We start from the raw sequence: 17,436 nt of genomic DNA, 5'->3' as shown, positions 1-17,436 counted from the left end.
AAAGTGGCCTTTACTCCTCTCACTTCTGCATCAAGAGCTGAGCGGGGAGATGGCATCATGTCCACTGTATTCTGATATGCCCACCACCTGACAGGTATAGTGGAAGTGACATCACTGCCTGAATCAGCTCATAATGCGGAAGTGAGCAGAGCAGGACTAGCCCTTTAAGGAAAGGTAAAATAACGTTCCTCCAAAAGAAGCCTCTGTTTACAATGTATATGTCGGTTACTGACTGTGAGTCATCAGAACACGTGATCTATACATATAACCGCAATGGTTTTATATGGATGCCTTTGTCTCACTGTTATATTATAGCTCAGGGTATATTAGGACATATTTCCTACCTGATTTCCCGGTCATGAATGGATGAGGAAAAGGTGACCTCTAGCGTTACACCAAAGTCCTGTAGTGAGTTCTTGATTTCCTGCAAGCTGCTCATTTGGTGATCCTTAACATTCTCCTAGTTCAATTAATAAAAAAAAAAAGGGTCAACAAAATTTTAACTATAAAATCCCTTTTCTTCTCAGAGGGCTGGCTCAGCACCTTACTTTTTGAAAGTGTAGTTTGCCAAAGTTAAGGGATCTATATGACATATGTGCAAAACAAAAGTAGGAAGAAAGAAGTAGAAATCAGAGAATATTGACATAAAATAAATACATCCACCAAGTACTTTGCACTATCCAAGTGCCAGACATATACAGCAGATTGACATTGACACTGCACTCCCTCAGTATCCAGAGATGCGATCATAGGATATAAAGCCTTTTCATGCCAGTAATGAGATCTAATAAAGACCCCTAAGTCTGCCATTTCTGTCTTCTTATTAGGCCTAGAAGTTTAGTGGTGTAATATGACACGGACACTTCTACACCCCCTCAGTATCCAGAGATGCGATTATGGGATATTGAAGCCTTTCCATGCCAGTAATGAGATCTAATAAAGATCCCCCTAAGTCTGCCATTTCTGTCTTCTTATTAGGCCTAGAAGTTTAGCGGTGTAATATACCAACTATCAGGCAATTGCCTGAATAAATCCCGTAAAATGAGTGTAAAAATGTTGAATTAAATAAGGTCACGTGTCTGTGTCTTTGTGCTATCACCAATGTGTGACAGTGAAAAACCTCACCTCATCTCTTGAAGTCAACAAGTTAATTTTCCTGACTTTGGAAGGACCTTTGATGAGCATTTCACAGAATCGTAAAAAGTTATACAACTGCAAGGTTAAAAAAAAAAAAAAAATAATTAAAAAAAAATACATTTAGATAGAAACATTTAAAACAATAAAACTTCTACTTCACCACTTGACAGAGATGCATTATTCAACCAAAAGATTATAAACTAAAGGACAAGAAACAATTTTAATTGTCCCTTATCTTCCATCTCAAATAATTTTCCAAAATTGCAAAAGCAGTGAAGATTATTGGATTGCGGCACTTCCCACAGAACTCCACGCACCTTAAAATTGTACAGTGAATCTGTTGGGTCTACTATTAACTGCATGTTGAGGGCAGCATATGATAGAAAAGGAGACCCTGAGATCAGACTGCAATATTTTGTAATATTTGACTATCGGTCCGCCACTCGGACCACAATGCATGGACTGGCCATGGGTCTCCTGATCTGAGCTCAGCAGACTCACATATGCCTAGGATATGTCAGGAGACCCACTACTAAATTCAGACTGCGAAACACAGATGTGAGAAGCCAGACATAGGGTATGTCCATACATTGGGTCTTTGGCACACAAAAAACGCAGTATTTTACTGTTCAAGGAAGGTGAATACGTTTTCTGAAATCTCATGCACACATAGCTTTATTTTTCCTTGCAGATTTGAAGCAGTTTCTAATCTGCAGCAAGTTAGTTTTTCAGTGTTTTTGTTGCATTTTTCACCCATTCTAATGACTGGGGGAATAAAAAAAGCATTCAAAAATGCAATAAAAAACACATGCTAAAATTCAGCAAAAAAGTTGACAGAGCTGGAGGGAAACAAAACAAAAAAAAAAATAACACACCAAAAGTTGCAAAATTACTGTGCAACTTCCTTTTGTGAATTTTTTTTGTGACAGTTTCATGCCTCGTTAGGCTATGTTCACATAGGGCATCTTTTGTTATGTGTGTGAGGAAAGAGTTAACTTTTTCAATGGTTAGAAATTCATTCTTTGCAAAGAGCACGACATAACAGACTCAGAGCGCATTCCAGGACCCAAGGACAGAGCGATAACACCTGTGTCTAGTCTAAGACAAGAAAAGTCATGTTTTACGCTTACGCCAGAAATCGAAACTCGGTTACGCTTTTACTGAGAAATGGAAACTTATGTTTATGGCGAGAAATGAAACGAATGCCTTTTGTACACGACACAGTTACGCCCCTATTAGTTTGATAAACCCCGTCTGTGTGAAAATAAATCAGTTCTTTTTTGGAGCGCATATCTCTTGCTTCTGTGTAGATATCAGCGCGTGCTTGTATCTTACCGGGGCTGAGGAAGCAAGGGGGGTTACCAGGAGTCCCTCTGCATTAGGTCATCACTGGCAAAAGTTGTGACCTTTTGGTCAACCTAACATGTGCATTTTGAGTGCATCTCATATTCTGAAAACACAGCCGTGGCAAAAACACGTGTTTGACGCGTTTTTACCATGTTTTGCCCAAATGTTTTGTAAGTGAAATCAATTGACTGGAAAGGCTCAAAAACGCTGGAAAAATGCAAAAAGAATTAACATGCTGCATCTTGAAAAACACAGCCAACAAAAGATGCCCAGTGTGGACAGCAAAATAGAAATCTCATAGACTTTGCTGGGAGAAGGAAAAGCATGCATGTAGGTGCATGTTTGTGACCTCAAAAGCGCATTAAAAGATGCAGTGTGTGAACTTAGCCTTATTCTGGTGCAAACCTTTTGCTAAATGGAGCCATTAGTCTGTTTTTTTCTGCATTAAAGTAAATGATGAAAGACACATAAGTCTGAACATAACCTAACAGCAAGTCTGGACTTACTTGATGCGTGTGTCGGACGTAAGGATCCTCCACCCAAACCTCTGTCAGTGTCTCATCCACATAGGGTTTGAAAAGATTTTCGTAGCTATAACCAGTTGCATTTTCTACAATCTTAATTTGTTTGTGATATTTTCCCTCTAAAAAAGATGAAAAATTACCAAGAATTAATCCGAATTCTGAACCATTAAATAGATCAATCAAGTTCAAATGATTCATTAGTCACGGTCAAAAGTGATCAAATAGATTACATCAACAAATTGCATAAGAAACTAACAAGATGTGTTTAACCTAATATATAAAGCTCAGTGTGTGTGTGTGTGTGTGTGTGTGTGTGTGTGTGTGTGTGTGTCCGCTAAAGGATTTTGCACCATCGCATTTACAATCATGAAATTTTGCACAGACGCCCCATGTGACCCAGGGAATGTCATAGACTATGTTTTGACGGGAGAAATTAACCCCGCGCTTTACAGCTACTCTCAAAAATCCTGCCTCCATTAAACCGAATAGGTGAGAGCTGTAGGCTATTAATAGCAACTGTCAGTCTATCTATCCATATATCTATCTATCCCCCTATTATCTATATATCTATCTATCCATCTATTATCTATCCATCCATCCTTCTATCTGTCTATCCTTCCATTATCTATCCCTCTATTCGCTATCTATCTATCCATCCACCCATCTATCTATCATTCTATCTACCTATCCATCTATCAGAAGGAAATTAAACTTTTTGTTTTTTTCAATGTGCTTTATTGCATTGAATGCATTAAAACACATGTACCAATCCGCGGCAAAACCGCCTAAAGTTTTCGGGGGCGGTTTGCCGCGGGTGCAGTAATCTTCCAAAGTCTGGAATTTTCTTAAGGAAATTCCATTTTCTAGTGCGCACAGGGCCTAATGGGGCTGCGTGCGAAACGACAATGGATGGATAATATATCACATTACACAACACATAAAGCTGAACACTTTTTATAGTCACTGTGCATTACAATTTCGCCTTTACCTTCCTTTTCCTTGAGCACATGATGTTTAATTTGCTCAGCTCTGTCCATGTAGCTTCTCAGCTTCTGTCGGTAATGGTTTTTCTTTGCTTCATCCTTTGTACCTGTAAAGGAATATATTGGAATTTTTGTATAATAATATGAAATAATGATAATGACAAGGCGACTAACCAAGGTAAACACTAAAAATTCAGATGATTCATTGAATATAGTGTACAAGGATATCTCCAAAAATTATAAACTAATTCACTGATCCTAATTGCTGCCAGATAGTCATGCATATTCATTAGCTCTGTGTAACCCAGCCCCTACCTCTGATTAGCAGCTGTGTATACTGTATATGGGCAGAAAGCTGACAATCAGTGCTGTGGGCGGGATTATAGCGCTCTACAGTGACGTAACTGTGTGATCTGCAGCAAAGAAAAACATTGATTTTAAAAAAAAAAAAAAAAAACCAGCAAACAGCTCAGTAAGTGACATATCACTGGAATAATGGTCTCTGTCTCTACATTATGCTGCTCTCAGATGAGGCTGCAAAAACCTGGCGAGTTGATTTCAACTCCTAAGTCGTCTATATGGGCATGAAGGTTCTAGTAAGGTTATAGAACGTTTAATAAAATGTTACGTTGATATCTGCAATCCGACATCTTATTCCAGATAAATTAACATTTTTCTTGTATGTAAATGAGCTGTTCCAGGCTATGGGCCGGACACTGATCTACATGAGAATCTGTCTCTTATTTTTAATAAAAGGAGGCATTTCCAATGTGAGACATATAACTAAAGGGGGCTTTACACGCTACAACATCGCTAATGCGAACTCGTCGGAGTCACGGAATTGGTGATGCACATCCGGCCGCATTAGTGATGCCGTTGCGTGTGACACCGATGAGCGATTTTGCATCGTTGCAAAAACGTGCAAAATCGCTCATCGGTGACATGGGGGTCCATTCTCAAAAGTTGTTACTGCAGCAGTAACGAGGTTGTTCCTCGTTCCTGCGGCAGCACACATCGCTCCGTGTGACACCGCAGGAACGAGGAACCTCTCCTTACCTGCCTCCCGGCCGCTATGTGGAAGGAAGGAGGTGGGCGGGATGTTACGTGCCGCTCATCTCCGCCCCTCCGCTTCTATTGGTCGGCGGTTCAGTGACGTAGCTGTGACGCCGCATGGACCGCCCCCTTAGAAAGGAGGTGGTTCGCCGGTCACAGCGATGTCGCCGGGCAGGTAAGTACGTGTGACGGGTCTGGGCGATGTTGTGCGGCATGGGCAGCGATTGTCCCGTGTCGCGCAACAGATGGGGGCGGGTACCCACACTAGCGATATCGGTACCGATATCGCAGTGTGTAAAGCCCGCTTAACACTGTCTCCTTACAAACACATTTGCTGCAGCTCTCACAGCTCTATAAAAAAGCAAAAAAGAAAATATCATTACTTACAGCAAGATGGAATTGCAGCTGTATATTGCTCAGGCCAAAAGACTACTGCTACTCCAGCAGGATACAGCTAAACCCCCACTAGGTGGAGGCAACACAGGTGCAGGTGGAGCCATTCACACTCACTTCCAAATATGGATATGGAGGAGGTGATGGCTGGATGGTAAAACTGCACACTGGTGGCTTGCATAGAGCACTGTTCACACTAGCAGACGCACAGTCACAAACCCGCAGCCTATTAGGTGACGCCCATACTATTAGATCAGGCGGGCTGCCAAGCCGTACCCCCACTGCGCGCTACGTAGGGACAGAAACTCTGATAGCAAGGCCTAACAAAAAGGGGCCTGGCTGTATCCTGTACAAAAAAGTTTTTGAGGTTTTTAGTTAGCGTTATGGCCATAAGACGTAAGCCTACAACCCTCGTCACGGGAACCTCATGCTTGTAGGTCCCTACACTATATATAATATAAAAAAGCAAAAAAGAAAATATCATTACTTACAGCAAGATGGAATTGCAGCTGTATATTGCTCAGGCCAAAAGACTACTGCTACTCCAGCAGGATACAGCTAAACCCCCACTAGGTGGAGGCAACACAGGTGCAGGTGGAGCCATTCACACTCACTTCCAAATATGGAGGAGGTGATGGCTGGATGGTAAAACTGCACACTGGTGACTTGCATAGAGCACTGTTCACACTAGCAGACGCACAGTCACAAACCCGCAGCCTATTAGGTGACGCCAGGTGACGCCTTGTGTAGGGACCTACAAGCATGAGGTTCCCGTGACGAGGGTTGTAGGCTTACGTCTTATGGCCATAACGCTAACAAAAAAACTCAAAAACTTTTTTGTACAGGATACAGCCAGGCCCCTTTTTGTTAGGCCTTGCTATCAGAGTTTCTGTCCCTACGTAGCGCGCAGTGGGGGTACGGCTTGGCAGCCCGCCTGATCTAATAGTATGGGCGTCACCTAATAGGCTGCAGGTTTGTGACTGTGCGTCTGCTAGTGTAAACAGTGCTCTATGCAAGTCACCAGTGTGCAGTTTTACCATCCAGCCATCATCTCCTCCATATTTGGAAGTGAGTGTGAAAGGCTCCACCTGCACCTGTGTTGCCTCCACCTAGTGGGGGTTTAGCTGTATCCTGCTGGAGTAGCAGTAGTCTTTTGGCCTGAGCAATATACAGCTGCAATTCCATCTTGCTGTAAGTAGCTCTCACAGCTCTGCTGTATTGCAGCAATATTGTAACCCTGTCTGGCTGTGAGATGGAGGCTGAAGCAGAGAGGAACCTGCAGATGTGTCAGTTATAATCACACACAGCTCTGAAGTGAAAGCAGGAGAGTAGAGAGCCACCGTCAAACTGGTAATGCCCCTTCTATTTATATTAAGACCAGATGGCAGATTCTCATGCAGATCAGTTTCCGGCCCATAGCCTGGAACAGCTCATTACATATAGGAAAAAAATGGATTTCTCTTCAGTAAGACATCGGCTCACAGGTATCAAAGTTTATTCATCTTCTTATGGCCTACATGCCCATATAGACCGCTTAGGAGGATTGATCCTGCTGATAGATTTCCTTTAACACTAGAAGTCCCAGAAATTTCGAGCTCCCCCCATTCCAAAAGGTAGAAATGTTAAATGACCCCTCTCTGGGACTTCTAGTGTTAAGGGAGAGATGGGAAGCCATCTTACATGTTTAGGTCACACAAAAATAGGAAAGTGTGATGGCTTGAAGTATAGGAGTAATAAAAAACAGAGACTGACAGAAGAAAACTGCCAAAGGCAGTAGGGAAGATGTTTGCAGGTTTGCTGACATGCCCTCAGAGCATCCTAAAGACGTCAGTTCCGATCCCATTGGTAAAGACCATAAGAATCAATACGAAATAATAAGCACATTATCTCTGGAGCTATATGGTGGATTTATTAAAAAACAACTGAATACTCAGGGAGGCAGCTGGAATAAAAGAAGAACAACAATGGCCACTTTTGACTTGATGACAGGTCCTTTTAAAATAGAATTTGTCACCAGGTTTTTTTCAACCTAATCTAAGAGCATAGTATAGAGATCCTGATTTCAGTGATATGTCTCTTATTGGGCTGCTTGCTGTAGTTCTCATAAAATCACCGTTTTATCTGCAGGTTATCACAAGATGAAGTCTAGTAAACCTGCTGTCATATAGTCCTTTATTGTCATAAGGTGTGTATTAACCCTGCCTACATCTCTGAATGGCAGCTTACTGCCTATGTACAGTGCATACCAATGTCAGTGATATGGGTTATACAGAGCTCAGCATTCAGAGAACTGGTGAATCTGCAGCAGATTAAACAGTGATTTTATCAAAACTGCAAAAAAGAAAGAAAAGTGACATACCACTAGAATCAGTCAAAAATGTGATGACTGATAGCATCTGTAACAGCCTCTATTTAAAGCATACACTGTGCACTTTCCCAGGCATTTAGATTAAATGGAGCCCATTAGTGCAATGGTAATATTGTCTAAGAGAGCACAGACATTGAATATTTCAGGATGACTTTTAAACAATGTAGAAGAGCCTATGGGCTTCACAACACATGGCGTGTCATGGATGCAAAAATGAATCTATAGAGTGGAAAGTTCAGAGGGGATTTTCTTTTTCACCTTTAATGTGCTAGAATAAAGGGAAAAGCAGATAGTGGTTTAATTTTAGGCAGACACTGGTGTATGAGAATCCCCAATTCTCTCTGCTAGGACGATGCGACCCACATATAGTAGCCTATCGTCCTACTCGAACATAAACTGCCCCGACATGAATTAAAAGAAATGTGTCATCACTTTCCCACATGGCTAGGTTTCTTCCGGAGAAACATATACTGGAAAATGACAATACATTTCCATGGTCACATTCAGGAAGCTGGGTCCGGCTGTTGTCCTGTACTATGGCCCAGATTGATGGGTAACTAGTTTTGTTTTACCATTTACCGTACCTTTTTGCACTTTACTGGTTTGGATATTGTTTTGCTGCCACCTGCTGGTGACAACTATGCATTACTGGCTTAACTTGGCTGCACAATATTTTACATCTATCCTTACTTTACTCTACAATTATTAGTGCTTTCTGCTATTATTGTTGTTTTTAATCATGCCCAATAATAAGTTTGTATGTATTCATAAAAGTAATTCTCCTTTTTGCACCATATTCAGATTAGTACTGTATGCATATATCCCTGTGTATCTTTCACATGTAAATGAGCCTCTGTACTTTGATCTAAACAGTAGAAAAATAAACAAATGATAAATAACAAAACAAAATTAATAGTTCTCTGACATAAGGGTCAAGTAGAGTCACCTCAGCCCAGTCTCGGGCATACATTCACTCAGGGAGACCACCTGGCAAACATGGGTAAGGGCTGGGGTCCAAAGTGCCCCCTCAGCCATGTGCACACTCAGGAGCGGAGCTCCAGACAGCATGAGTGCTGGCTGTGCTATACAGCTAGCTTCTGAGTTTCTATGCAGCACCCTGGCGTAACAGGTGCCGCAGATGACTGCATTACTCCAGGTTCCTGGAAGACCAATGCTGGTAACTGCCCTACACACACACACAAACTGCCCTCTTCCCAGGCTGACCAACAGGCTAGCAACAGGTTTAGAGGGGTAGCTGCCCATTGGCTGGGACCTGCCCAATCCGGGAGCCGGAAGCTCAGGGGAGGGGTGTGGTCAGTTCTGACAGTTGAGAGTAGTCTGAGAGGATGGTAGGAGGTGAAGGAAGTGTCGGTTGGAGAAGATGGTCGATGTGTGTGGGGTCAGAAGGAGACCTCAGTGAACTACAGAGGAGACCAGTCGCCTGAAGGTGAATAGAGCCAGTTCCCTAAGGGACCGAGCACGGCGGGGTACAGGACCCTGGTTCGGACGAAAGCTCCAGGCCCATCCGATAATCCTGCAGGTGATCGGGGACTTTCACAGCCCATCACCACCAAAGAGTACGGGGCAAAGTGGGAACCCGGGAACAGGGACAGGAGTCCAACCCTTAAATTGTTTCAAGCTGCCTGCCAGACGTACTCGGGGAAGAAACAGAAGGAAAGACCAGAGAGGGACCCTAAGACGCTCCAGGCCATAGGGACCCCCAATTTAATAAAGTGCAAAGGAGGAAGAGCTCATTGGGTCTTCATACCAGCACTGGGACTAAGGAAACCCGGGACCCACAGAACCAGCACAAACCAGGTTGCTGTACCAGAGCAGTAAGTAAATAACAAGTTGCACCGCAGTCCCTGTGTACGTCTGAATACTTTCTGTACCCCTACAACAGTCAACATCCACACTGGGGTTCAACCCTACTTGCGGAGGGCCTTGTCACCTAAGCTACATATTAACACCAGCCCGAGCAGTGAGAGATTATGCAACGGCGGCTTCTACACATTGCCGCATACCGCAAGTGGCGTCACGGACATTAAAAACTATCTATCCCCTGTAAATACAACCGGCCCCTGGGGTCACGGAACTGGGCACTGGCCACCACTGACAGACTGAGAAGCAGACGCCCGGGTCCGATCAGCTCCCCTGCAGGCCCTGGGGCGCGGCACATACGTAGTCTTATACATGGGCCATAGGTCCCTTACCCAAATTCAACAGCCTCATTGTAAACATGGATGTGTGAACCCAGCCCACCTGCTGCAGTTGGAGCTAGCACTGACTGCAGGAGTTTAACGCCTTAGATGCTGCTATCAACTGTGAAAGCGGTATTTAGGGAACAGGAAATGTTGCGCCAATGGTGGTGTCATGGCAGCCAGGGGTCTACTGATGGTTTTTGTCTGCCACGGTTGTCCCCCTTGAAGCCGAGTCTGTGGTTCTTATGTGAAAACGATAATTTTACAATATACTGCAGTGTTACAGTATTGCAGTGAATTGTAAAAGCAATGGCACGTTGAAGTCCCCTGAAAAACTAAAAAAATACAAACTCTTCAAAAATAAATAGGTAAAACTTCATATCACTCCCATTTTCCTAGGAAAGTAAACAATCTTAGAAAGAAAAAAAAACAAAACACATTACTATATTTGATATGGCTGCATGTGTAGATTTCCAAACTAATAAAATTACAATATTTATCTAAGAGTATAAAAAAAAAAAAAATCAAAAAGGGAAAGGGCAGAATTGCTGTATTTATATGTGGTCTTTTTGCCTTCTGAAAAGAGACAAGATGAGAAAAAAGGGAATTTTGTTTACTTACCGTAAATTCCTTTTCTTCTAGCTCCTATTGGGAGACCCAGACAATTGGGTGTATAGCTTCTGCCTCTGGAGGCCACACAAAGTATTACACTTTAAAAAAGTGTAACCCCTCCCCTCTGCCTATACACCCTCCCGTGGACCACGGGCTCCTCAGTTTTGGTGCAAAAGCAGGAAGGAGAGAACTTATAAATTGGTCTAGGGTAAATTCAATCCGAAGGATGTTCGGAGAACTGAAGACCATGAACCAAAAGAACAATTCAACATGAACAACATGTGTACACAAAAGAACAAACAGCCCGAAGGGCACAGGGGTGGGTGCTGGGTCTCCCAATAGGAGCTAGAAGAAAAGGAATTTACGGTAAGTAAACAAAATTCCCTTTTTCTTTGTCGCTCCATTGGGAGACCCAGACAATTGGGACGTCCAAGAGCAGTCCCTGGGAGGGTAAAACAGTACCTCATTAAAAAGAGCCGAAACCGGCCCCCTCTTACAGGTGGGCAACCGCCGCCTGGAGGACTCGCCTACCTAGACTGGCGTCTGCCGAAGCATAGGTATGCACTTGATAGTGCTTCGTGAAAGTGTGCAGACTAGACTACGTAGCTGCCTGACACACCTGCTGAGCCGTTGCCCGGTGCCGCAATGCCCAGGACGCACCTACGGCTCTGGTAGAATGGGCTTTCAACCCTGAAGGGAGCGGAAGCCCAGAAGAACGGTAGGCCTCTAGAATCGGTTCCTTGATCCACCGAGCCAAGGTTGACTTGGAGGCCTGAGAGCCCTTACGCTGGCCAGCGACAAGGACAAAGAGCGCGTCTGAACGGCGCAGGGGCGCCGTGCGAGACACGTAGAACCGGAGTGCTCTCACAAGATCCAAAGAGTGCAAATCCTTTTCACACTGGTGAATTGGATTAGGGCAAAAGGAAGGCAAGGAGATATCCTGATTTAGATGAAAAGGGGATACCACCTTAGGGAGAAATTCCGGGACCGGACGCAGAACCACCTTATCCTGGTGGAAAACCAGGACGGGAGCTTTGCATGACAGCGCTGCAAGCTCAGACACTCTCCGAAGTGATGTGACTGCCACCAGGAAGGCCACCTTCTGAGAAAGACGGGAGAGAGAAACATCCCACAGCGGCTCAAAAGGCGGCTTTTGAAGAGCCGTCAGGACCCTGTTAAGATCCCAAGGTTCCAACGGACGTTTGTAAGGTGGGACCATGTGGCAAACCCCCTGCAGGAACGTGCGGACCTGCGGAAGCCTAGCTAGACGCTTTTGAAAAAAACACGGAGAGCGCCGATACTTGGCCCTTGAGAGAGCCGAGGGACAACCCCTTGTCCATTCCAGATTGTAGGAATGAAAGGAATGTTGGTAAGGCAAACGGCCATGGAGGAAAACCGTTATCAGAGCACCAGGATAAGAAGATTTGCCAAGACCTGTAATAGATCTTGGCGGACGTTGGCTTCCTGGCTTGTCTCATGGTGGCAATGACATCCTGAGATAACCCTGAAAACGCTAGGAGCCAGGACTCAATGGCCACACAGTCAGGTTGAGGGCCACAGAATTCAGGTGGAAAAACGGCCCTTGTGACAGCAAGTCTGGACGGTCTGGAAGTGCCCACGGTTGACCCACCGTGAGATGCCACAGATCCGGATACCACGACCGCCTCGGCCAGTCTGGAGCGACGAGAATCGCGCGACGGCAGTTGGACCGGATCTTGCGTAGTACCCTGGGCAGCATTGCCAGAGGGGGAAACACATACAGTTAGGTCCAGAAATATTTGGACAGTGACACAAGTTTTGTTATTTTAGCTGTTTACAAAAACATGTTCAGAAATACAATTATATATATAATATGGGCTGAAAGTGCACACTCCCAGCTGCAATATGAGAGTTTTCACATCCAAATCGGAGAAAGGGTTTAGGAATCATAGCTCTGTAATGCATAGCCTCCTCTTTTTCAAGGGACCAAAAGTAATTGGACAAGGGACTCCAAGGGCTGCAATTAACTCTGAAGGCGTCTCCCTCATTAACCTGTAATCAATGAAGTAGTTAAAAGGTCTGGGGTTGATTACAGGTGTGTGGTTTTGCATTTGGAAGCTGTTGCTGTGACCAGACAACATGCGGTCTAAGGAACTCTCAATTGAGGTGAAGCAGAACATCCTGAGGCTGAAAAAAAAGAAAAAATCCATCACAGAGATAGCAGACATGCTTGGAGTAGCAAAATCAACAGTCGGGTGCATTCTGAGAAAAAAGGAATTGACTAGTGAGCTTGGGAACTCAAAAAGGCCTGGGCGTCCACGGATGACAACAGTGGTGGATAATCGCCGCATACTTTCTTTGGTGAAGAAGAACCCGTTCACAACATCAACTGAAGTCCAGAACACTCTCAGTGAAGTAGGTGTATCTGTCTCTAAGTCAACAGTAAAGAGAAGACTCCATGAAAGTAAATACAAAGGGTTCACATCTAGATGCAAACCATTCATCAATTCCAAAAATAGACAGGCCAGATTTAAATTTGCTGAAAAACACCTCATGAAGCCAGCTCAGTTCTGGAAAAGTATTCTATGGACAGATGAGACCAAGATCAACCTGTACCAGAATGATGGGAAGAAAAAAGTTTGGAGAAGAAAGGGAACGGCACATGATCCAAGGCACACCACATCCTCTGTAAAACATGGTGGAGGCAACGTGATGGCATGGGCATGCATGGCTTTGAATGGCACTGGGTCACTTGTGTTTATTGATGACATAACAGCAGACAAGAGTAGCCAGATGAATTCTAAAGTGTACCGGGATATACTTTCAGCCTAGATTCAGCCAAATGCCGGAAAGTTGATCGGACGGCGCTTCATAGTACAGATGGACAATGACCCCAAGCATACAGCCAAAGCTACCCAGGAGTTCATGAGTGCAAAAAAGGGGAACATTCTGCAATGGCCAATTCAATCACCAGATCTTAACCCAATTGAGCATGCATTTCACTTGCTCAAATCCAGACTTAAGACGGAAAGACCCACAAACAAGCAAGACCTGAAGGTTGCGGCTGTAAAGGCCTGGCAAAACATTAAGAAGGAGGATACCCAGCGTTTGGTGATATCCATGGGTTCCAGACTTAAGGCAGTGATTGCCTCCAAAGGATTCGCAACAAAATATTGAAACTAAAAATTTTTTTTTGGGTTTGGTTTATTTGTCCAATTACTTTTGACCTCCTAAAATGTGGAGTGTTTGTAAAGAAATGTGTACAATTCCTACAATTTCTATCAGATATTTTTGTTCAAACCTTCAAATTAAACGTTACAATCTGCACTTGAATTCTGTTGTAGAGATTTCATTTCAAATCCAATGTGGTGGCATGCAGAGCCCAACTTGCGAAAATTGTGTCACTGTCCAAATATTTCTGGACCTAACTGTATGGCAGTCGAAACTGCGACCAATCCTGGACCAAAGCGTCCGCTGCCAGAGCTTTGTGATCCTGAGACCGCGCCATGAAGGCCGGGATCTTGTTGTTGTGTCGTGACGTCATGAGATCGACGTCCGGCGTTCCCCAGCGGCGACAGATCTCTCGAAACACGTCTGGGTGAAGAGACCATTCCCCCGCGTCCATGCCCTGACGACTGAGAAAATCTGCTTCCCAGTTTTCTACGCCCGGGATGTGAACTGCGGAGATGGTAGAGCCTGTGACTTCCAACCACTGCAGAATCCGCCGGACTTCCTGGAAGGCTTGACGACTGCGAGTGCCGCCTTGGTGGTTGATGTAGGCGACGGCAGTGGCGTTGTCCGACTGGATTCGGATCTGCCTGCCCTCCAGCCACCGATGGAAAGCCAATAGGGCTAGATATACTGCCCTTATCTCCAGGATATTGATCTGAAAGGACGATTCTATTGGATTCCAGGTTCCTTGAGCCCTGTGGTGGAGAAAAACCGCTCCCCAACCTGACAGGCTCGCGTCCGTGGTGACCACGGCCCAGGTTGGGGGTAGGAAGGATTTTCCCCGAGACAGAGATTTGGGTAGGAGCCACTACTGAAGTGATGTTTTGGTTGCAAGGGAGAGAGAGATGTTCTTGTCGAGGGAAGCCGAACTCTTGTCCCATTTGCGTAGCATTTCCCATTGGAGTGGCCGTAGATGGAATTGCGCGAACGGCACTGCCTCCATAGCTGCCACCATCTTCCCCAGGAAGTGCATAAGGCGCCTTAAGGGGTGTGACTGACTCCGAAGAAGTGATTGCACCCCCGCCTGCAGAGAAAGCTGTTTGTCGTGCGGTAGCTTGACTAACGCTTGCTGGGTATGAAACTCCATCCCGAGGTAAGTCAGTGATTGGGTCGGCGTCAACTTGGATTTCGGGAAATTGACGATCCACCCGAACTGCTGGAGAGTCGCCAGAGTGACGGTAAGACTTCGTTGACACGCCACCCGAGAAGGGGCCCTGACTAGGCGATCGTCCAAGTAGGGGATCACCGAGTGGCCCTGAGAGTGCAGGACCGCCACGACGGATGCCATGACTTTGGTGAAAACCCGTGGGGCTGTCGCCAGGCCGAAGGGCAATGCGACGAACTGGAGGTGTTCGTCCCCGATGGCGAACCGCAGGAACCGTTGATGTTCGGGTGCGATCGGCACATGGAAATAAGCATCCTTGATGTCGATCGATGCTAGGAAGTCTCCTTGTGACATCGAAGCGATGACTGAGCGGAGAGATTCCATCCGAAACCGTCTGGTTCTCACATGTCTGTTGAGCAGCTTGAGGTCCAGAACGGGACGGAATGACCCGTCCTTTTTTGGCACCACGAACAAGTTGGAGTAAAATCCGCGACCACGTTCCTGAAGGGGAACGGGAATCACAACTCCTTCCATCTTCAGAGCGTCCACTGCCTGAAAAAGTGCGTCGGCCTGTGCAGGGGGTGGGGAGGTTCTGAAGAAAAGAGCCGCAGGACGAGAGCTGAACTCTATCCTGTAACCATGAGACAGAATGTCTCTCACCCAACGGTCTTGAATGTGTGGCCACCAGGCGTCGCCAAAGCGGGAGAGCCTGCCACCGACCGAGGATGTGGGTAGGTGAGGCCGAGAGTCATGAGGAGGCCGTCTTGGAGGCAGTGCCTCCTGCGGCCTTTTGGGGGCGTGACTTGGACCGCCACGCATAGGAGTTCCTCTGGCCTTTCTCCGGCCGGTTGGACGAAGAGGCTTGGGGCTTGGCGGAGGGACGAAAGGACCGAAACCTCGATTGGATTTTTCTCTGCTGAGGTCTCTTAGGTTTGGACTGTGGTAAGGAGGAGTCCTTTCCCGAGGATTCCTTAATAATCTCATCCAGCCGTTCGCCAAATAAACGTTCGCCAGAAAAAGGCAAATCAGTTAAGAACCTTTTGGAAGCTGAGTCTGCTTTCCATTCGTGCAGCCACATGGCCCTGCGGACCGCCACGGAGTTAGCGGATGCCACGGCCGTACGGCTAGCGGAGTCCAGGACGGTGTTCATGGCGTAGGACGAAAATGCTGATGCCTGAGAGGTCAAGGAAGAAACATGCGGAGCAGAATTCCGCGTGACAGCATTAATCTCAGACAGACATGCTGAGATTGCTTGGAGAGCCCACACAGCCGCAAGGCCGGGGCGAAAGATGCGCCCGTGGCCTCATAAATAGACTTCACCAAGAGCTCTGTCTGTCAGTGGCATCCTTCAGGGATGAGCCATCGGCAACAGACACAACGGACCTAGCAGCCAATCTAGAGACTGGCGGATCCACCTTGGGTGAGTGTGCCCAGCCCTTAACGACTTCAGGTGGAAAGGGATGACGCGTGTCAGAGTGCCTTTTAGCAAAACGCTTGTCCGGGACCGCTCTGGGCTTCTGGACAGCGTCCCTGAAGTTAGAGTGATCAAAAAACGTATTGCGCGTACGTTTGGGGAATCGAAATTGGTGTTTCTCCTGCTGAGAAGCCGACTCCTCTACAGGTGGAGGCGGGGGAGAGAGATCCAACACCTGGTTGATGGACGAGATAAGATCATTTACTAAGGCGTCCCCCTCAGGGGTATCAAGGTTGAGGGCGAAGTTAGGGTCAGAGCCCTGAGCTCCCATGTCCGCCTCGTCATCCTGAGAGTCCTCAAGCTGAGATCCAGAGCAGCGTGAGGAGGCCGGGGAAGAGTCCCAGCGAGGCCGCTTAGCCGGTCTGGGACTGCGATCCGGGCAGGAGTCCTCCGCCTGGGACCTAGGGGCTATCCTAGGAGCGCGCTGCGGCGCGGACCGAGAAGGCCCTGGAGGAGACAAACTAACAGGGGCCAGGGCCTGTGAAAGGCCCAGTCTGGACTGCAATGCCTCAAGGAGCTTAGATGACCATTTGTCCATAGACTGTGCAATGGATTGAGAAAGTGACAGAGAGTTTCTCAGCGAAAGAGGCCAATGACGGTGACTCTGTCCCTGCAGCCTGCTCAGGGGGAGCAGGGGGATCTACATGAGCCGAGGGGCCCACAAGTGCCCTAGGCTCCGGCTGAGCAAGCGTGGCAGGAGTCGAGCATTGATCACAGTGAGGGTAGGTGGATCCCGCAGGCAACATAGCCCCACAAGAGGTACAGGCTGCGAAAAAAACCTGTGCCTTAGGGGCTTTGCTCCTTGTGGACGACATGCTGTAAGCAATAAGTGTCCCTTAAGAGAGCGACCACTAAGGGTATATGGGGAAAGGTTATACAACCGTTCCGAATATATATATATATATATCTATATCACGGCACCCTAGGGGAACCAGCACCGGGTGACCGGTGTGGCTTACCAACCGCTGGTGTCCTCCAGATTCCCTGTCGTGGGTCCCCCGGAGCTGTGGAGCTGTGCAGCTGCAGCAT

At 46.3% G+C, this 17,436-nt stretch overlaps 2 protein-coding genes across 4 annotated transcripts in view; one reads left to right on the top strand and one right to left on the bottom strand.

Moving 5' to 3' along the window:
* Window positions 1-17,436, bottom strand: part of MITD1 (microtubule interacting and trafficking domain containing 1) — a 41,959-nt gene that overhangs the window by 21,173 nt on the left and 3,350 nt on the right. For 2 of the 3 annotated variants that reach the window (XM_075334245.1, XM_075334246.1), the window contains exons 2-5: window positions 3,997-4,098; window positions 2,991-3,127; window positions 1,126-1,212; window positions 345-460 (exon numbers count right to left, since the gene is read on the bottom strand). In XM_075334245.1, coding sequence (XP_075190360.1) covers window positions 345-460; window positions 1,126-1,212; window positions 2,991-3,127; window positions 3,997-4,098 — 442 coding nt within the window. Of the gene's footprint in view, window positions 1-344; window positions 461-1,125; window positions 1,213-2,990; window positions 3,128-3,996; window positions 4,099-4,306; window positions 4,372-17,436 lie in introns of those variants that run through there. The other variant, XM_075334247.1, reaches the window with a different exon arrangement.
* The window catches only part of MRPL30 (mitochondrial ribosomal protein L30), a 62,359-nt gene continuing 54,216 nt past the window's right edge, over window positions 9,294-17,436 (top strand). Inside the window, exon 1 of the mRNA XM_075334249.1 lies at window positions 9,294-9,640. The gene's annotated coding sequence lies outside the window, so the exon portion shown is untranslated. The remainder of the gene's footprint in view (window positions 9,641-17,436) is intronic.

Source organism: Anomaloglossus baeobatrachus, chromosome 2 (assembly GCF_048569485.1).
Source record: "Anomaloglossus baeobatrachus isolate aAnoBae1 chromosome 2, aAnoBae1.hap1, whole genome shotgun sequence".
Taxonomy (NCBI): Eukaryota; Metazoa; Chordata; class Amphibia; order Anura; family Aromobatidae; genus Anomaloglossus; species Anomaloglossus baeobatrachus.
This window is presented reverse-complemented; position numbering and strand designations above follow the sequence as displayed.